An 18,546-nucleotide genomic window follows, 5' to 3' on the forward strand; every position below is an offset into this window, starting at 1 on the left:
AAATCTGAGGTCAGAGAGGGCAATAAATAAAATTAGTTCTCCCTTAATATGCAAATAAAGAAAAAACCTGTAATCAAGCAACAGCTTGGTTTGAAAGTAGTCTCCTTTAAGAAGAACATCAGGTATGGTGAGATGAGTTTTACTGGTGGGAAAGTGCTTCTGGACTCAAGATAGAGCACTAAGCTTGAGCCAGAGCTGTGGCAGGTTCATTGAAATTAGATTTTTAACAGCAGCATCTAAATGCAAATAAACGGTCTAAGACACAAAATGTAAACCAAATTCTAATACATGCCAGGGAGTTGCTCAGCAATGTTAACTCAGTAGAGTGTTTTTTTCATTCCCAGAATTAGTTGGTGCAGGAACAAAACGCAAACATGGAATGGAAAGGTGAACACGGCATGACGGTGCACTGAGTCCATGGGAGCCACGTGAACAATGGAGCAATGACTTATGTTACATGACACGGAGGTGAGGAGGCAGCCATCCAATTTGATCATGCTGTGATGCTAGCGTGAATTTGATTTTCATGATTTAAAATGATGGGGTTTGTTACTTTTTTTGTGTGCGCGGTGGTATTTGCTGATCACGTGACAATATTGCAAAGGTATCAGATGTTCAAAAGTCGATATCGTGCTTGCTAGATGATTACTGTGACAGCATGCAGAGAGTCTCCCGTTTATTAAGCGCATTGGATTTTTGCTGCCAGGTATCAGAAATTAATAGAAACTGAGGCTTTTTAGATGTGGTTACTTTTGGCAACAAAATCCTCTGGTTGCCCACAAACATGAAGACCTATGCCATGAGGCTCAAACTTATCCATCCAAATAAATTGAGGAAGTTTAAAGGCTGATAACCTACCAGCAAAATATGAAAGTACCAGCAGATGTTGATAGGTATGGGTCACGCCCTTACCTGGCCTTCCTGGAGCACCTGGTGGGCCGGGGCTACCTTTGGGACCTTCCAGAGGCGGCCCTGGTAATCCTGGTGGACCTGGCGGACCCTGTAGTCCAGGGAATCCCTGGAAACCTGGTTCTCCCTTCAGACCTGGAAGTCCAGGGGGCCCTGGTGGGCCAGGTAACCCCATTTCTCCTTTCTGCCCTGTAAAACCAAACAGCCCTGTTTATGAATACTGTTCCAAACTGACGTGCAAAGACTCCGAATGTCAACTTGCGGAGCCATTCCTCTCTCCTGCAGAAGGTGCGAGTCTGGCCACAACTCGCCTCATTTATGCAGTGAGACAGTATAAAATTGGTCTAACATTCAGAAAAGAGTTAGGGATGATAATTCTTGCAGGAGAAAGTGTTCTGGTTTCTGACATGTTAAAAGCTCTTACTAAGCCTCACTTTACTGCTCAGTGATGCTGTAATTCATAAACATCCTCTGAGTTTGTAAGCCAACAAGTAATGCTTTCCTGAGCTTTTATATACCTGTGAAGAAATCTGTTAATATTAAGGACTTCATCATTTTTTGAGACACTGCTGAAAGTTAAGACATACTTGCAAAATTTTCAAATGAACCTGAGGAATTTAGGAGCTTTAATGCTACTGGAAAATAATATGTGAGGTTGTGAAGTTGCTTTTGATAATACAGAAAACACCTATATTTTCAAAGCAGCGTCATGTTTCATCTGCTGTATGAATGCTTTATTTACCGAGACAAATCAGTAAAGTGCCACACAATGCAGTCAATATTACCTACTATTATGCTGTCTGGATTTATTCTGTCTGCATAATTGCTAATTTACAAAATTCAGTAGTCAGTAATGAGTGTCTTTATTACCTTGGTTAATTGAAAACATTCTGCTGAGAAAAAAAATATGTTATTTTAGTTGTTGCCACGGTATTCATTTATTGCAGAACGTACAGCATGCTCTTATGGTTTTGGTGTACAGATATATGTTACATTTAACTTTTTCAACAAAGAACAATGGAGAAACTTTACCTGACAATCCTGGGAGTCCTGGAGGTCCTGGGCGCCCAAAACCTGGCAGACCTGAAAAGAAACAGATTCAGTTAATAATGAACATTTAACTTTCAAGTTTCCAGGAATACAAATATGAGGCTGAGAATGATGAAAGTGCGGTTTGTCTAAACCACTGATTCCTTGAGTATCCTTGAGTAGACTCACCAGTCTACACCAAAGCTAGAGGTTTTTCTACAAAATGCATCAGTAACATTCCTAAGTATTTCCATCCGTTCACAAGATACTATTTCAGATTTTGGGAGTTGATACATTTGCATTTCTGTTTGAGGATCTGTCTTTAAAGCAGACATTAAATCATTTATCCATTCTGTAACTGAATTGGAACAATATATCTACCACGGAATACAGGAACTGGGGCTGATGTTGAAGTCAGTTAATAAAAATCTAAGAGCTGATTGAATTCTTGTCCTGTGCTTCACCGGCAGCTTGACAGCACCACCAGCCTTTGTGAACCATTCAGCAGCTGCGAAACCAGAAGCAGCTTTGAAGATGTATAGGAAAAATAGAATAGAGAAAGCAGGACATCATAATGCAGAGTGAAGAGGAGAAAACAAATGGGAAGGACAACTCACCTGGTTCACCCTTCTGACCAGCTGGTCCAGGGATACCATCTCGACCAGGCTGTCCCTTTTCCCCTGAAGGACCAGGAGGGCCAGGATGACCAGTGTCACCTAAAAGGGGGATAGAACACATTAGCGCAGTAATGCCTAACCCGCAATAAAAAAAAAAAAGCAAACTCCCCCACCTCCCAACCATCTGAATCTGAAGGTGTGACAAGGTCACAACAAATTCACAACAGTGTAATCTTAAAATTAAAAATTTTCTCTATCTTCCCTCCTGACAATTTAGAAAAGGCTTCTAGGCCTGTGACCTTTTAAGCAGTTAGTATTTGCTAAAAATAATAGAATGCTTCCTTTTAGGATAAATTAGAATTTTGCTCCTATAAGAACAGGTTAGACCACTGGAGTACTAAACATAAATAAAAATGGTAAATACTGAAACACTTCTTGTTTCAATAGCTAATGATATGACTATGACAGAAGACACAAGTTGTCAAGAGAAAGTTAAAACTTCTTTCTTTTCTGTTTAATTTCAGTGAACTAAGTGTGTGTAATGGTGTTTGGGCATCCATATATATATGTAGATGCATTTTCATGATGTTATACAGATAAGCATAGAGGAAGTGGCTTTGCACGTTGTGTTTTTCACAGCAGCAGCTGACCTGTGCTGCACTGCCCATGCTCACCTACTGGCCCAGGTGGTCCAGGCAGGCCAGGATTACCTGGAGGCCCCTCAATACCTTTTGGTCCTGGAATTCCCGGCGTTCCTGTAAAGTACAGGCATTTCAGTCAAATTAAGGACAAAACTGTCTTTTCACCAGATCTTAAAATGCTATAATGTGAGATGCCCTGAGTTACAAATGAGCTAATGTGGATGAAGATACCATATTTATGTTCATTTTGCAGATTTACAGCTGATCAAGGAGATGAATTATAAAGCAAAGAAAGTACAGAGAAAAAAAACATACAAGCACAACTGTCCTTACTGCTGCTCTCAAGACTCAAGAATTGTTGAGTGCCCATGGACAAGGCACAGCAAGTCTGGCAGTCTGCTAGGAAATCACCATTTTAGAGACAGGTATTTCTGCTTGACAACAAAGTGAAAGCGTTATGAAACTGTGGCTGGCCAGTCTTTTTCCAATTCTCTTTTCCTTTCCTGAAAACAGCTCCTAATAAAAATGGTCTTAATTAGAATTTACACTGCATTTTCGTTCCTATGGCATGAAGCGAGTGGGAGGCAAGAAAAACAGCATCTGTTCTGAACAGCATCTGAGCCTGATCAAGGCATTGTATCAATACACCGTTTTGACTCTTCACAGTGTTTCAGCTATGACATGAAGCAGAGGTTAAAAAACTATCAGTTTCATGGCCAGGTTTTGTTCTCTTCTAAGCTTCCTGCTGCCATGACTACACTGTTATAAATTCCCTTATTTCCTACGTTAAAGCAGCTCAAGCATGCTTGTAGAACAGCCTTTATTGCTGCAAACGCAGAATAGGTAAAAACCGATTGAGGATGAACGAACTGACAAATACCCATGAACAATATTAGGATTTTTTTAGAGAAGAGCAGAAAACCTAATTCCATTATGTTTCAGAAAGAGATTTATCTTTAGAAGATATTATTAGACAATAAATGCTACTAACAAAGCCCAGTTTTCCTGATGATACTTTTTTATTGAAAAATATGGAGCCAAGCGTGTATTTTGTTAGTCAGAGAAGGTGAGAGTCTGAGTGCTGCTGGGGGTGGACAGCATTAGCTAACACAACTGCTCCATCCCTCCGAGCAGATGAGTCATTTCAGAAGGCACTCTTCAGCGATGCATTCACACACTCTTGCAGTGAGAATTCCAACAGCACAAAGCTTACAAGCAGCAATTGTTGGAAACTTTGAAAGAAGCTGCACCCCTCTACCAGTTACCCACTGGGTTTAGATATTTATATATCAGTGTCAGAGAGGAAGAAGGAAGATTTTAAAATCCTGCTCAGAATTACCTGGGAATCCAGGAAGGCCTGGTTCTCCTTTTGCACCTGGACTGCCTGGAAATCCAGGCAAACCAGGATTTCCAGCTATACCTTTACTGCCTGGACTACCTGGGTATCCAGGCAAACCAAGGTCACCCTAGAAAAGAGTAAACAGAAATAAGAACCCAGCCTTTGTATGATGGGTAAGCCCTTCTTGCATGTTCCCAGTCTTACCATCACAAAACGATCGCCATTATATTGTGCACACTTCTCTTTCTATCCAGTTAATGTTGACCATCTCATACAGAAAATTATCTGGAAATAGCACTTGTAAAGACTTTAACAGTTTTCCCCTACAATTTTGCATCAAGTATCGTAGGCCTTCCTCAGAACCGGCCTCCATTAAAAAATAAAGTGTTCTCTTTTTTTTCAGAAGAGACAGAGATTTTACCCCATGATAAAGCAGAAGAAAATAAGAAATCTGTGGAGCTTTAATCATGTAATGTTTTGTTACATTATAGGCTGCTCAACATAATTGTAAGACATCAGCAAAGGCTGCCTGATATTCTGTAGGTATTTTTGTCACTTCTTTGTGGGTGACAGAAAGGATGATATAGATAAATTTTAGTGCAAATACTTTATATAAACTTAAAAATTTTAAGCAGCAGTAATCATGATATATCAGCTCCCTAGTTATTTATTTGTAAAGGCATATTGTCTCAATTTTTAAAAAATTAACTACATAATTAGGCATGGGAACAACAATATTAATTGTATAAATGCCTACCAACGACCCAAATGTCAGCAGGTGTCACAGTGAAGATTAGGCCACTAACTGAACCTGACTTGAAAGGTCTCGTAAACAATCTTCTCATTTAACTAGATTATCTATAAATATTTTCACCTTTAAAATTAGAAATATTTGCTTTTACCTGAAAAGAAAAAAACCACATTCAGCCCTCCTTGTTATTAATATATTTATAGAAATATTTACAGTTATACATAATACATATTAAGTTACGGGTAAAAAAAAATAATACAGAATCTAATATCCTCGTGGAATTTTCTACTGAAGAATTTTGTAAAAGTACCTTTGGTCCAGGGAGACCAGGAATACCAATGCTTGGAAGACCAGGGTCACCTTTCTCTCCTTTCAGTCCAGGAAATCCTGCAGGCCCAGCCTGCCCTGGACGTCCTGCTATTCCTTGGCTGCCTTTAATCCCTGGGGGACCTGCCCAAAAGAGAAAACATGAGTTTTGTAAACATAAATAAAACTTCCGCAGTGGTTTAGAGAAATCACTCAAATCACAGCAACTGAACTAGAAAGCGATAACAAATTGACTGGCTGGCTTTGAATACCTAATGTGTTTTTGTTTTTAAAAACAAACTTAAACAATTACCTAAAAGCTGTCATAGCTTTTTGCAAAACATTTCTAAGCTTTCTTTTTTTATTCTTAATTTACACAAATCCAAATATCTCTTTGTAGTACCTAGGCACAATTTAACATTAGAATCCTCAGAAAAATGGAATCTCTGTTTCAGCAATCTTTCTAAATAACGGAATTAACTTTTTCTGTCCCCTTTTGTTTGTGTCTGATGTCTGTCCTCTGACAGCCTCAGGTTGTGCCAGGGAAGGTTCAGATTGGATATTAGGAAAAAATTCTTCACAGGGATGGTTGTGAAGACCTGGAACAGGCTGCCCAGGGAAGTGGTGGAGTCACCATCCCTGGAGGGGTTTAAAGGTTATGGTTGGACTCGATGATCCTGAGGGTCTCTTCCAACCAAAATGATTCTATGATTCTAGGTAGGTTTGCAGAATCATAGTTTTTTCTAAACTTTCAATAAAGTCGAGTCTAAGAAACCAGAAAAGTATGAAAGATACAAAACGTAGATAATTCTGCTTCTACATCCGTAAACACTTTAAAATAGTATGTATTTACAATATATTTGCTATTTACATTTTCTGTTTTAATGGGTATTTCCAATTCCTTATGTACTATTTCAACAAATATGTGTGTAGGGTTCTATTTATCCCTCATCTGCACTGCCATTTAAATATTATTATATATGGCACAAAAGCTTATCTAGCTTTTTACTATATAAAAGGAAAACACTGGCTAAAATGAAGTAAAATACAAGCACAGAAACTAACCTGGAAGGCCCATCTCTCCCATGGCACCTTTTAAGCCTGGAGGTCCTGTTGGTCCTGGCTGCCCAGGAAGCCCTGTGTCTCCCTTGATGCCTAAAGAAAGTTGTTGTTTTACTTAATTAATGGCAACAATTAAAAGTTTCTGATATTCATGCATTCTCATATGAATATGATTGTAATCTAATTACAGAGACAATGGATATGGAGTCGCTTTATGCCTTAAACTGCTCCTACATGCTTTTTCACACCCCTTTGTAGCAAAATGTTAAACATCTTCAAATTTGTTCCGAGCCAAGGTTTGAACAGGGGAACAACTTAATTGTTTTGAAGATTAGTCTAATTAAATGTGTCAAATCTCAGTCCACAATTTAATAACCATCTGAAACAATTTAGTAGTGGTGTGACTTGATCTCTCATGAGTTGTTCTGCAAAATGAACACATTGTCTCTTTCTCATCTGCAATAGGTATTCAGTAGCTTCTACTACAGAATTAAATGCAACCTACAATGCTCAAACTAGTTTGGGTCCTGGATGGTTAAAAAAATTCCCCAAGCTAAAAAGATATTTCAGGCAAGACCTACGTTAGACACAGCGAGCAAAGATTCAAGATTTCAGATACATTGTTATGGCTGCAGGAAGAAAATAGTGCAAGCCAGAAGTTGTTTTCTTGATACCTGCAATTCTTGAAAGCAAATATGTGACATCCAGACAACTTTTGTAATACATTTGCTTGGCTGTTTGCAAAGTATGAGTATAATGACTAATAATATAAATAATAAGCACATGAAACAGGCAAGTCCCGTTGGCAGATCCCACAGTCAGGTTGTTTGCTTAAGCAGCAAGCACTTTTCCAGCCATCCAAAATGCCATCCTAACCTTCAATGGGATCAGCTTAAAACTGCTTTTGAGTCTCTTCGAAGGCAAGAGTTCAAAGCATGCTCATTATCATTGGATAATGATTTGAAATATCCCAAAACTGTGCTGTAGCTTTAAGTATAAATCCCTAGGCTTTGCTTAGATATACCTGGATTAACATCCCAATCCCGTGTGATAAAAATGCGTGCAAATTTTTATACATCAAAACTGCCCATCTGAGGCCTTGTTTACCTACCTGGCAGTCCTGGCACACCTGGTGGGCCACTGAGCCCCGGTGGGCCTGGGTCACCTGGGAGACCTTGATAACCCTTCTGTCCTGACAAACCAGGAATACCTCAAAGGAAAAAGACACATTTATTATTACTACTATTGTATGATTTCTTTTACCTTAGAAGATCAGGTGTAGCTATAGGTGAATGAAAATCCATATAGGGATTTTTCTGCAGTAAATATAATTCCCCATAGTTCAGCAAATAAAAGTATCACAAAACACAAAATATTGCTTCTGGAAAGTTTTAAATTACTACAGAACAGCAACAATATAAGTAAGCAGAGGAAAAAGAAACTTTATGACTAATGCCAATATACTTCGTTCAGAAGGAACTGTCTTTTCGGATGAGCAGGCTCCATGCTAACCTCTCTATATTCATCTAGGTTATTTATATACATGTTTAATTATATTGCTACACCATAAACACTTTCAGATTGATATATTATAAAAAGTAATACAGGTATTTTAGCGGATTTTACAAAGCTACCTGGTTATTACAATATTGTGCTGTCCTGCAGGCATAGTTAAATCTGCCCTCTACAGCTCTTACATAACAGAGAGAGGGGGGAAAAAAGAGGTGTCTTAGGATCCTACCTCGGCTTCACAGAAATTAATAGAACAGGTAAACTAGCACAATAATTGCTGGGCCAACATTAGAGAAAGGCATTCTGGTTCTCTCTAGGGCAGATTATTTTTATTCTTCTCAAGACTAAATTTGAGTTCGAAGGAGACATCAGAACCCTTGCGGAGGAAGGACGGGGAAGCAAGCGAGAGAGAAAACAGACTTGAATGAACTGAGAAAACCTTCCAGGCTGCCAACTTCCCAAGTAGAAACACACGCAGAGATGACACTTAGCTCAGGGGAGGGGAGGGTAAGCTTACAAAGACACCCAAAGGGAGAATCTGGAGGTGATGAAGATGACCTGTGCAATTCCATCCTACAAGGCAAAGGCCCAAGTGCCTGCGAGGCAGCAGGAACGCAGCCAGCACAGCAGCCATGACAACTATCTCTCATCATCCTTAGGAATAACACCTGGAAGACTGAATCGTAATCCTGCTGAAAGCATCTTAGTGCTATCACAATGTCACTGCGTGCAAAATAATAGTAACAGTTAATGAGCAAGAATATTGCAAACTAACCATACAGAGTAACTTGGTCATAGAACCACTTAAAAAAAGCCTAAAATAAGAGAACCTTAAGCCACCTCCGTATTCTGAGGTATTTTCTGTAAGAAAGAAGGAGCTGTAATGGATTCAGTTACAGGGCACTGTTACCTGTAAAGGACAAACCACCTCCCCAGACCCACATGCAAAGTTCAGTACCTGGAACACCTGGCTCTCCTTTTTCTCCTTTAGCTCCTAGCTGTTTTGGATCAACTTTTCCAGGTGGACCTGGCAGGCCTGCCTCACCTTTGATGCCTTTCTGTCCTACTGGCCCAGGAGATCCTGGCAGACCAGGTAATCCGGTATTACCTACAGTAGGTACAGACAACAAAAGGGAAAATACAATCCTTAAGGTAGGCTAATATATTTGTAGTGCTTTTTCCTACGCAGGGACACATAATTTATTCATGACGTTGGAATTCACTAAATCATCAGTCATTTTGTGCAAGGTTCTGCACAGCACGTTAAGCCATGGAACACAGCGGAGCGAGCGGGTGCACGGGGATGTCTGGGTGCTGCAGCCTGCCAGCTCCGGGGAACCCGCTGTCTGGGTGACCCGCAACCAGGGCGCTCCCACAGCCCCACCACGCTGTGCCACTGGCAACATCTACGGCAGCTTTGGATTCACAGCCTCCTTGTTCTAGGCACGTGAGTGGGTTTTTCTTCTACCAAACTCTCAAAATTTGTCTCCAAGAAGGCAGTTGGGAAAATGTAGATAGTTTCTCTGTGATACCTGTAGAGCTGATACTGGATGCCTCCATAATGCAAAGTTACTGATTTTCCTCCTTTTGCTGCTTAAAGCAGACTCCTCAACATACTTCAGAAATATTATCCTACTTCAAAGCCATCAATCCAGAGCTAATATCTTAAAAATAGCTAACATCTCATGATATCAATTAAAAAAAGAGTGACTGAATGCTATGGCTTAAAACTGCAAAGCAATTCTGAACACCAGCACTGCCAAAAGATAACCTAAGCAGATCCCAGTCATGAAGGTCTAGACGCTAGTATTACAAAGCATCTTTCCACACAGGACACAGAAAACAGCATTCTGCTTTCTCTTTGGAGAGGATAAAGCAAACGTTACCTTTCAAGCCAGGCAGGCCATTTCTTCCAGGAGCTCCTGGGGGCCCTGGAGGACCAGGAGCTCCCATGACGCCCATCTCGCCTTTGGCACCTAAATGCATTGAATCACCGTTGTTATTCTGAACAAAACACCTGACTTTTACTTCCCTGAATCTATATGGTATTTATTTAACAGCATATGCATATAAAATCCTGTTTTAAGGGAATTACAAACTCTCAGTTCTTGTATACACCTAAATCACATAAAATGACACTTGAAAATGGTGTCAATTTTTCCACAGTTAAGTCCTGGGAAGAAAAACTGCAGTGCACTGTTCTTTTTGGTAGAAAATATATTTATACCTCCAATACGTTTAGTTCCCTGGTTTAAAACATTAAAGTTTGCTTTCAAACATTTATTTATTGAAAGCCAAAAAGACAATTAGGAATACACTGCTTTTAGAAGCGGCAATACAAAAGATTCTATCTAAAGACAGAGATTCTCAAAATTCACTTTTGAGATTTCTATTCGAGAGGGTGACACAGACCATCTTAACTGAATAGTCTAACACATAGAATAAGGAAATTAATATGACAAACTATGTTCTGGATCCAATGGATAACTTTTGTTAATACTTCCTTTAAGCAAATTCTATTTCTAAATTGTAAGAGTGACTAGAAAAAAAAAAATCACAAAATAAATTAGAAAAGTGTCATAACGTTGATAATCAAAGTCACGCTTGAAATTATGAAACAGAATAACGTGGAATATATTTTAACCAAGTTACAGGGAAAAATGGAGAGTTGACAAGGATTTTATTGCAACAAATTATGTTTTTAAAATTATGAGATGTAATGGTTACATGCGTCCAAATTTAAACGGATAGGATGGATATTGAGGCTCATTAAGCTGGCATTCCCAAGCATAAAGAGCATCCAGCTGTAACTACAGTTTGGTCTTTGTCCGCAGGTAAGAAATATGAAATTACCTGGAAATCCAGGGATTCCATCCCGGCCAGGTGGTCCAGGTGAACCCTGAGGCCCTGGGAGACCAGGGGGTCCTGGATATCCTGGGGCTCCTCGGTCACCCGGAGGACCAGGAACATCGAAGCCTGGAGGACCTGGATCCCCCTTCTCCCCTGGAATGCCCTGCAAACCTAGGCAATGTTGTTAAGACAAAATCTTTTAGCAAAACATCAGACAAGGCTGAGACCTGTGGGTCTCTGGGTGTAGTACTGTAGGAAGATCTAAGATTTGTGATCCATTCCTAGCACTGATGAGAATCCACCAATTCTTCCAAAGCCATTTATTTTTTAATGGCTTCCAGGTGTTAAAAGGCCATATTCTTCTCAAGAGAAGCATTACTAAAATTTTACCAACTTATAGCAAATGCAATTCAAAAAAATATCAAAAGGAAAACAACAGCTCTCTTCAACAACCCTTTAAGTCTGATTAATAAAACAAAAGGCCAATACTGATTGACTGCTTTGTGTTTTATCGTTGTTTTGAGATTCTTACAAGTATATTTCCATTAATGATTCCATTTTACTACATTTTAAGATAGCATCAGCTGAATATTTTTGAAGGATAGCAAAATCCTTCACTGCATTACATTTTCCTGAATGAAAAATATCAATTGTCAAAATATGGTTAAGATTGTTAAACGCTAATGATGCTGAGCTCAAGGCACTGGTGAAGCAAGCAGACAGCTTGTTTCCCTCCAGTGCACTGGGCCAGTGAAGATACTCACGCTGGAAATGTAGCTGACAAAAAAAGGATTATTCTTAAATCTGAAGTTAAGAAAAAGCTTTGGTAAAGAAACCACAGTACCTGGGGAACCTGAGGTTCAAAAGCCAACGAGTTAGAGCTCATCAGGAAGTTGAGACAGGTAGCAGTAAGGAGTTGTAATAGTCGTTAAGTTAGGAAACAAAACAAAGCACACACAGATTAGAACAAAGAAAAAAATCTACCCTAAAGTTACTGAAAACAGATCTAAGTACAAAGAATACAACACTAACGCAGTTAAGAGAAACCAGACTGCAAGGAAACTTGGAGATCTCTTTCAAAGTGCAGCCACCACTGTACGCAGAAACGGGAAACTCAGTAAGGTATTTTCAAATATCGATATACATTTTACAAACAAAATTATTTTTCCCTCCTTGTCTAGTATTCTCTTCACAACTGGGGAACAAGCTTTTTCTCAACTGTTTCTTACACAAACCTGTCATTACTAGATACTGCTTGGACACTTTCTGAACACCAGAGTACATCCTTCCAACCAGCTTCTTGTTGATCTGCATCACGTTCCAGTAAATCCCGTCAAACAGGGATTTTTCAAAAGATGCTGCTTCTTTATAACACAAAAAAACTCTAATTCCGCCTCTCCCCCATTCTTTTAGTTCTATTACGCAAATTCACATGTGTTCTTTGCACAGTAAAAAGGCAGATCAAGTTTTCTTGACTGCACAGACTGTAGACTTCCATTTAGTTAATGATAAGCATGCTCCTCTTTGGCAACAGGTTATCACTGCATTCACCTACAGTGTCATGTGCCTGGAACTGCTTGCTTTACAGAGACCAAACAGCACCAGGGATGCACATGCTCTGTGTTTAAGGGGTCTCTGTCAGTGAGCATGAAAAAAAAATAGGAAAAAAAGAGGAAGTGATATATAACCCAGTAATAGGACAAACTCTGCATCTAGAATGGTAAAGATACTTTTTCAGATAGAAATTCATTCTAATTGATTTTTTGGTTCTCAAAAACATGGCTGTATCATAATTAGAATAATATAGGCAAAACAATAAATTCTAAAGTTACATATTCAAAAAAAGAACGTTGATTTACTGCAAACTATTTGAAGAAATGGTGGTGCAGAGAAAGGAAATTCTGAACAGGGAAATCCTTTCAAGAATTTCCCAAATTACCTGAAAAACAGAGCCTCAGAAACTTTATCCTAACGTTGCATAAAGGGACAGAATCAAAACAGCTTAGTTAAACAAACAAGGGATGGAAGACGGGAATGTAAGGCATTTGCACAAAACAGAGAAATAGCAGTGGCAAGGCAAGTAATAAGGACATCTTAAGTGGGACCTTCAACCATGCACTGATTTCAGAGCCACCATGCTGTTAGTAGCCACAATGATTAGTCAATGCAGACATAAAGAACAAAACCATAAGCATTTCAAATCCACCAACTCTAGTAATAATTGTGCATTTGTCAAAATCGGTATTTTGCAGAATAAATCAGTTATCACAAGAAATCAAATTCTGGCTAACACCAGAAGAGATGTTACAGGAAGACAAAAGAACATGCATTGGATGAAACATTCAAACCCATAGTAATACATCCCACCCCCCAAACACACACCTGTGCTGCCTTCTGTTTCAGTTTAGCACTAAGTGCAAGCAGAGTCAGGACAGCACAGTGAGCACAGCCAGGCAGAGCACTCAGCTGCTGGCTCACGGAACTTCTGTCCCCATTGACCAGACCCCTCCAGTCCCTCACTCTTAATACCTGACACATTCAAGGCTTGTTGGTGCAGCGACCACACACCTCTTTCTCCACTCGAAAACTTGTGAAAAAACAAACACAACCCACACTTTATGTATGTGAGTAGAAGTCAGCTTTCATGGGCCTACTTACTCAAGTGCTTGCCTACCTCCAAGTTAAGCACTTTGAATCTCAGCTCACCATTCATAAAGATCTGAGTATGATCAACCAATCTGCATCCCATGGTCTTACAGTTGGCCAGGAACTTTTCAGCATGCATTGCGAACAATGCCAATCCCAGTGCTGGCGCACAAACACATTCAAAAAGTGTAGCTCACAAACATGCAATGTGAACAAGTCACAGAAGCATGGCAAGAACCAGATGGGTTTTGAAGTGTTTCAGCGGCTGGCATGCTCCTGTACACAGAGAATGTTCTTGCTGTAGTGACCGCCACACATTTTCAACACCAGGAGCTGGTGAACAGCAAGCCCATTCACAGAATGAAGGGGAAAAGGAATTTCCCTAAACAAACTTTGTGAATAGAATGATGTGCATGCATCCACATGGACCCTTTCTGCACAGAGATGGAACAAGTTCATATCTTCATCAGTCACCAGGTATTTCAGACAAAACCTCTGCACTGACATTGTGCTCCCTTCTGTCAAACAATAAACCCCTTTCACAGAGATTTTGTCACTGCCTGTGCACATTTTCTAGAATTTTTCTAGAATTTTCTAGAAATAACCTAAGGGTACAAGGCACATGAATTTTACCTGGGGGGCCAACAGGACCTGGAGGTCCTGGAGATCCAGGTGGACCTTGACCACCAATGCCAGGGATGCCTGGTGGGCCTGGGAGTCCTGGTGGTCCACTTGGTCCAGGGTCACCTAAAAGAACACTCTTGTTTAGTTAAACAGTGAACTCAGTTCAGAGATACTTGCTTTCAGAAGCAGAGCTCCAGCACATTGTACTTGAAATCTTGTCCTTGCATGCAAACAAATATGGATTTGATGAAGGAAAAAACACACTTCAGAGGCTATTTCTGAACGTCAGAGATTTGTTCTCAGTCTGTGTGGAATGCATGCAGTTTACATTTCTAGGCTACACAGAGACATGTCCTTGTGTCATCATCCACATCAAACTCAACAGATGCTCTCCAGCAAACCAGGCATGCTCTGCAGTTCAACACAGACGATGATTAACAGTGTATCCAAATGACAATTATTCTATTGAAAAAGTTTTACCCCCAGGCTAACATGATTTGTCTTTAGAATACAGACTTCCAGATACTGACCCACAGGTTGGTATTTACTCCATTGCTTGCTTGGCTTTAGAGAACACAAGATTCCATTTACACAGACGTGTCTGACTTGGAAAAACAGACCCTGAAGTAACTGCTCTAAAGTCATCACTGCTTGTATTTAACTGCCGTATGATTCCCAGCATGTCTACATTTGTTAAAGTTCAACAGGGAACAGAAAAGGGGAGAGTTTTCCTTACCTTTGGGCCCTGGAGTTCCATCAAAGCCTGCCTGTCCTGGGAGACCAGGGCTTCCTGGGAAGCCAGGATCACCCTTAGGTCCTTGAATTCCTTTTGTGCCTGGCGGTCCTGGGGGTCCAGGTGGCCCTGGAACTCCAAATCCACGATCCCCCTGTAACAAATCCAGATTTTTTTTAAAAGGAGGTTTGCCAAGCTCAGCCTCTCCTAGAAATGTTAAAGTAGAAAAGCAAAAAATGCCCACCATCTTTAAATTTCATTTCTTTTTTACTACCCTCACTCAAATCTCAAGTAGAGAATGTGACTCCCCCACCATCAAACGCTGACAAGAAGAGGTGAAATCCTGCCCATCAACTTCCCACTGATGCAGAAGAACCTCTAAGAAAGCAAAGTTTTATATTAAGCAAGCAAATACAGACCTTCTGTCCTGGGAAACCTGGTGGGCCAGGAGGTCCATCTAGACCAGGGCGACCTGGAGTACCTGGAGCTCCAGGGGGGCCTGGAGTCCCTGGGAAACCTACACATGACATGGAGGTTAGGGCAGCAGAGGACACCAGAGAACATTAGAACAACTCTTCCAGAAACACTTAGGGCCCACAAAAGGTATTCTCTAAAAAGAGGTGCTGTGCCAGCTCAAGCATACTTGAGGGGTACCAGTTTGAGATAATTTTTGACTGCACAATCTTTGCCACAGAGGATCTCCGGAACTCGTCATGTGCTTTAATGAAAATTACAAACAGTTCATGTCAGAAACATTAACATCTTGAGGCAGCATTTGGAGATCATTTATTGATTCAAGCACAAACATTCATCATTTCCCATTTACTTTTGTGTTCCTGGGTTACTGAAAAATTCAAGCTACTGTGAAGGAGCAGTACAGTGAACAGAGGAATAAGGGCTCAGCAGCTTTTTACCCTGATACTATTATAGAGATGTATAAATTCAAGGCAAACATTTTTTTAAAGGATACTGGAAACAGAAATCAACTCACTAGGAAAAAGGGAAGAGACACAACCCTCTACATCCACTCTGCCATCCAGTACAATACAGTAACATGGCTCTAAACGTACCTTTGGGACCTGGTGGACCTGGAAGTCCAATGCCAGGAATACCTGGCTCTCCCTTTGCACCTGGGATGCCTGGTAAGCCACGCTGACCTGGCTGACCAGGATCTCCTGTAAAAAGGAGTAAATCAACATAGTTATCAAGAATTAGTCAGAATAAAAAATTCTTGGAATTCCCTGCATATATAGCTGCTTCTTTACCTGGAAGACCTGGGTCACCATTTCTTCCTGGAGGACCAGGGGGGCCAGGGACTCCTGGTTCTGTAATAGTCTGACCAGGGTCACCTTTTGGACCTAGAACCAAAAAGAAGAAATATGTATCACTCAGTAGGAGATTCTTTTCTGCTTTCCTCTGAGCAGAAAAAGATGCTAGCCACATCCCTAGCTGACAAGGAACTTCAACACCAGCAAGACTTGGTGAGAATTTTCAATACTCAGAGATGCAGGGAGAACCATTAACAAAACCTCTACGCTGGACTTCCGGAGGGCAGATTTTTGCCTATTCAGAAGTCTAGTTCAGAGCATACCCTGGGAAACAATGCTTAAAAACAAGGGGGCCCAGGAGGGTTGGACATTCTTCAAGCAGGTGGTTTTGAGTGCACAGGAACAGGCTATACCAGTGTGCCGAAAGGCTAGCCGGCGGGGAAGACAACCGGCTTGGCTAAACAGGGAGATTTTGAATGAAATCAGAAATAAAAAGAGACTTTACCGACTGTGGAAAAAAGGGCTGGCTACTTATGAAGAATTTATGGAAATAGCTAGATCATGCAGAAAAAACATCAGGGAAACAAAAGTGCAATTTGAAGTTAACTTGGCCAATTCTGTCAGGGATAATAAAAAGTTCTTCTTCAAATACGTTAATAACAAAAGGAGGGGCAAGGAAAACCTCCATTCTCTGTTGGACTCTGAAGGAAATATAGTTAACAAAGATGAGGAGAAAGCTGAGGTACTTAATACCTACTTTGCCTCAGTTTTTACCAGTAATACAGGTGGCCCTCAGGACAACTCATCTCTGGAGGTGGTTGGCAGAGATAGGAAGCCAAATAGGCCCCTTGTATTCCAGGAGGACATAGTTGGTGATTTACTGAGCCATCTGGATCCTCACAAGTCTATGGGACCAGATGGGATCCATCCTAGGGTGATGAGGGAGCTAGCAGAAGAACTTGCCAAGCCGCTCTCCATCATCTTCCGAAAGTCCTGGCTCACTGGGGAGGTCCCATATGATTGGAAATTGGCCAACGTTACCCCAGTCCACAAAAAGGGCTGCAGAGCTGACCCTGGCAACTACAGGCCTGTCAGCCTGACCTCGGTGCCTGGCAGGGTTATGGAGCAGATCATCCTGAATGGAATCACACAGCACCTTCAGGATGGACAAGGGATCAGACCCAGCCAGCATGGGTTTAGGAGGGGCAGGTCCTGTCTGACCAACCTGATCTCCTTTTATGATCAGGTGACTCACCTGGTGGATGAGGGGAAAGCTGTGGATGTGGTCTATCTGGACTTCAGCAAGGCCTTTGACACTGTCTCCCATAATATACTCTTGCAAAAGCTGGTAGCCCATGGCTTGGACAAGTGTACTCTACGCTGGGTTAAGAACTGGCTGGAGGGCCGGGCCCAGAGAGTGCTGGTGAATGGGGCTGCATCCAGCTGGCGGCCAGTCACTAGTGGTGTTCCCCAGGGGTCAGTGTTGGGTCCAGTCCTGTTTAACATCTTTATTGACGATTTAGATGAGGGGATTGAGACCATCATCAGCAAATTTGCTGATGACACCAAGTTGGGAGGGAGTGTTGACCTGCTGGAAGGCAGGAGGGCTCTGCAGAGGGATCTGGATAGACTGGAAAAATGGGCTGATTCCAATGGGATGAAGTTCAATAAGGCCAAATGCCGGGTGCTGCACTTTGGTCACAACAACCCCCTGCAGCGCTCCAGGCTGGGCGCAGAGTGGCTGGAGAGCAGTCAGACAGAAAGGGACCTGGGGGTGCTAATTGACAGGAAGCTCAACATAAGCCAACAGTGTGCCCAGGTGGCCAAGAAGGCCAACGGTATCCTGTCCTGTATCAAAAATAGCGTGGTCAGCAGGACAAGGGAAGTGATCCTTCCCCTGTACTCTGCACTGGTGAGGCCACACCTGGAGTATTGTGTTCAGTTCTGGGCCCCTCAGTTCAGGAAAGACATTGAAGTGCTGGAGCGGGTCCAGAGAAGAGCAACACGACTGGTGAAGGGACTTGAACATAAGACCTATGAGGAGAGGCTGAGGGAGCTGGGCTTGTTTAGTCTAGAGAAGAGAAGGCTTAGAGGTGACCTCATCACTCTCTATAACTACCTGAAGGGAAGTTATAGCCAGGTGGGGATTGGTCTCTTCTCCCAGGCAGTTAGCAATAGGACAAGGGGGCATGGGCTTAAACTCTACCAGGGGAAATTTAGGCTAGATATTAGAAAGAAATTCTTTACAGAGAGAGTGAT

The 18,546-nt window shown here is 41.3% G+C and overlaps 1 protein-coding gene across 3 annotated transcripts in view; it reads right to left on the bottom strand.

Annotated features, from left to right (window-relative positions):
- COL4A5 (collagen type IV alpha 5 chain) overlaps positions 1-18,546 on the bottom strand; it is an 82,511-nt gene that overhangs the window by 13,931 nt on the left and 50,034 nt on the right. For all 3 annotated transcript variants that reach the window (XR_010475706.1, XM_065077909.1, XM_065077910.1), the window contains exons 26-41: positions 16,285-16,377; positions 16,090-16,194; positions 15,439-15,536; positions 15,023-15,173; positions 14,296-14,409; positions 11,020-11,187; positions 10,053-10,142; positions 9,125-9,274; positions 7,766-7,864; positions 6,658-6,747; positions 5,597-5,736; positions 4,536-4,662; positions 3,230-3,310; positions 2,556-2,654; positions 1,942-1,992; positions 913-1,098 (exon numbers count right to left, since the gene is read on the bottom strand). Coding sequence is in view for 2 of the 3 variants with exons in the window: in XM_065077909.1 (XP_064933981.1) it covers positions 913-1,098; positions 1,942-1,992; positions 2,556-2,654; positions 3,230-3,310; positions 4,536-4,662; positions 5,597-5,736; positions 6,658-6,747; positions 7,766-7,864; positions 9,125-9,274; positions 10,053-10,142; positions 11,020-11,187; positions 14,296-14,409; positions 15,023-15,173; positions 15,439-15,536; positions 16,090-16,194; positions 16,285-16,377 (1,842 nt within the window). In the remaining variant the exon portion in view is untranslated. The remainder of the gene's footprint in view (positions 1-912; positions 1,099-1,941; positions 1,993-2,555; positions 2,655-3,229; positions 3,311-4,535; positions 4,663-5,596; positions 5,737-6,657; positions 6,748-7,765; positions 7,865-9,124; positions 9,275-10,052; positions 10,143-11,019; positions 11,188-14,295; positions 14,410-15,022; positions 15,174-15,438; positions 15,537-16,089; positions 16,195-16,284; positions 16,378-18,546) is intronic.

Source organism: Columba livia, chromosome 12 (assembly GCF_036013475.1).
Source record: "Columba livia isolate bColLiv1 breed racing homer chromosome 12, bColLiv1.pat.W.v2, whole genome shotgun sequence".
NCBI classification, from domain to species: domain Eukaryota; kingdom Metazoa; phylum Chordata; class Aves; order Columbiformes; family Columbidae; genus Columba; species Columba livia.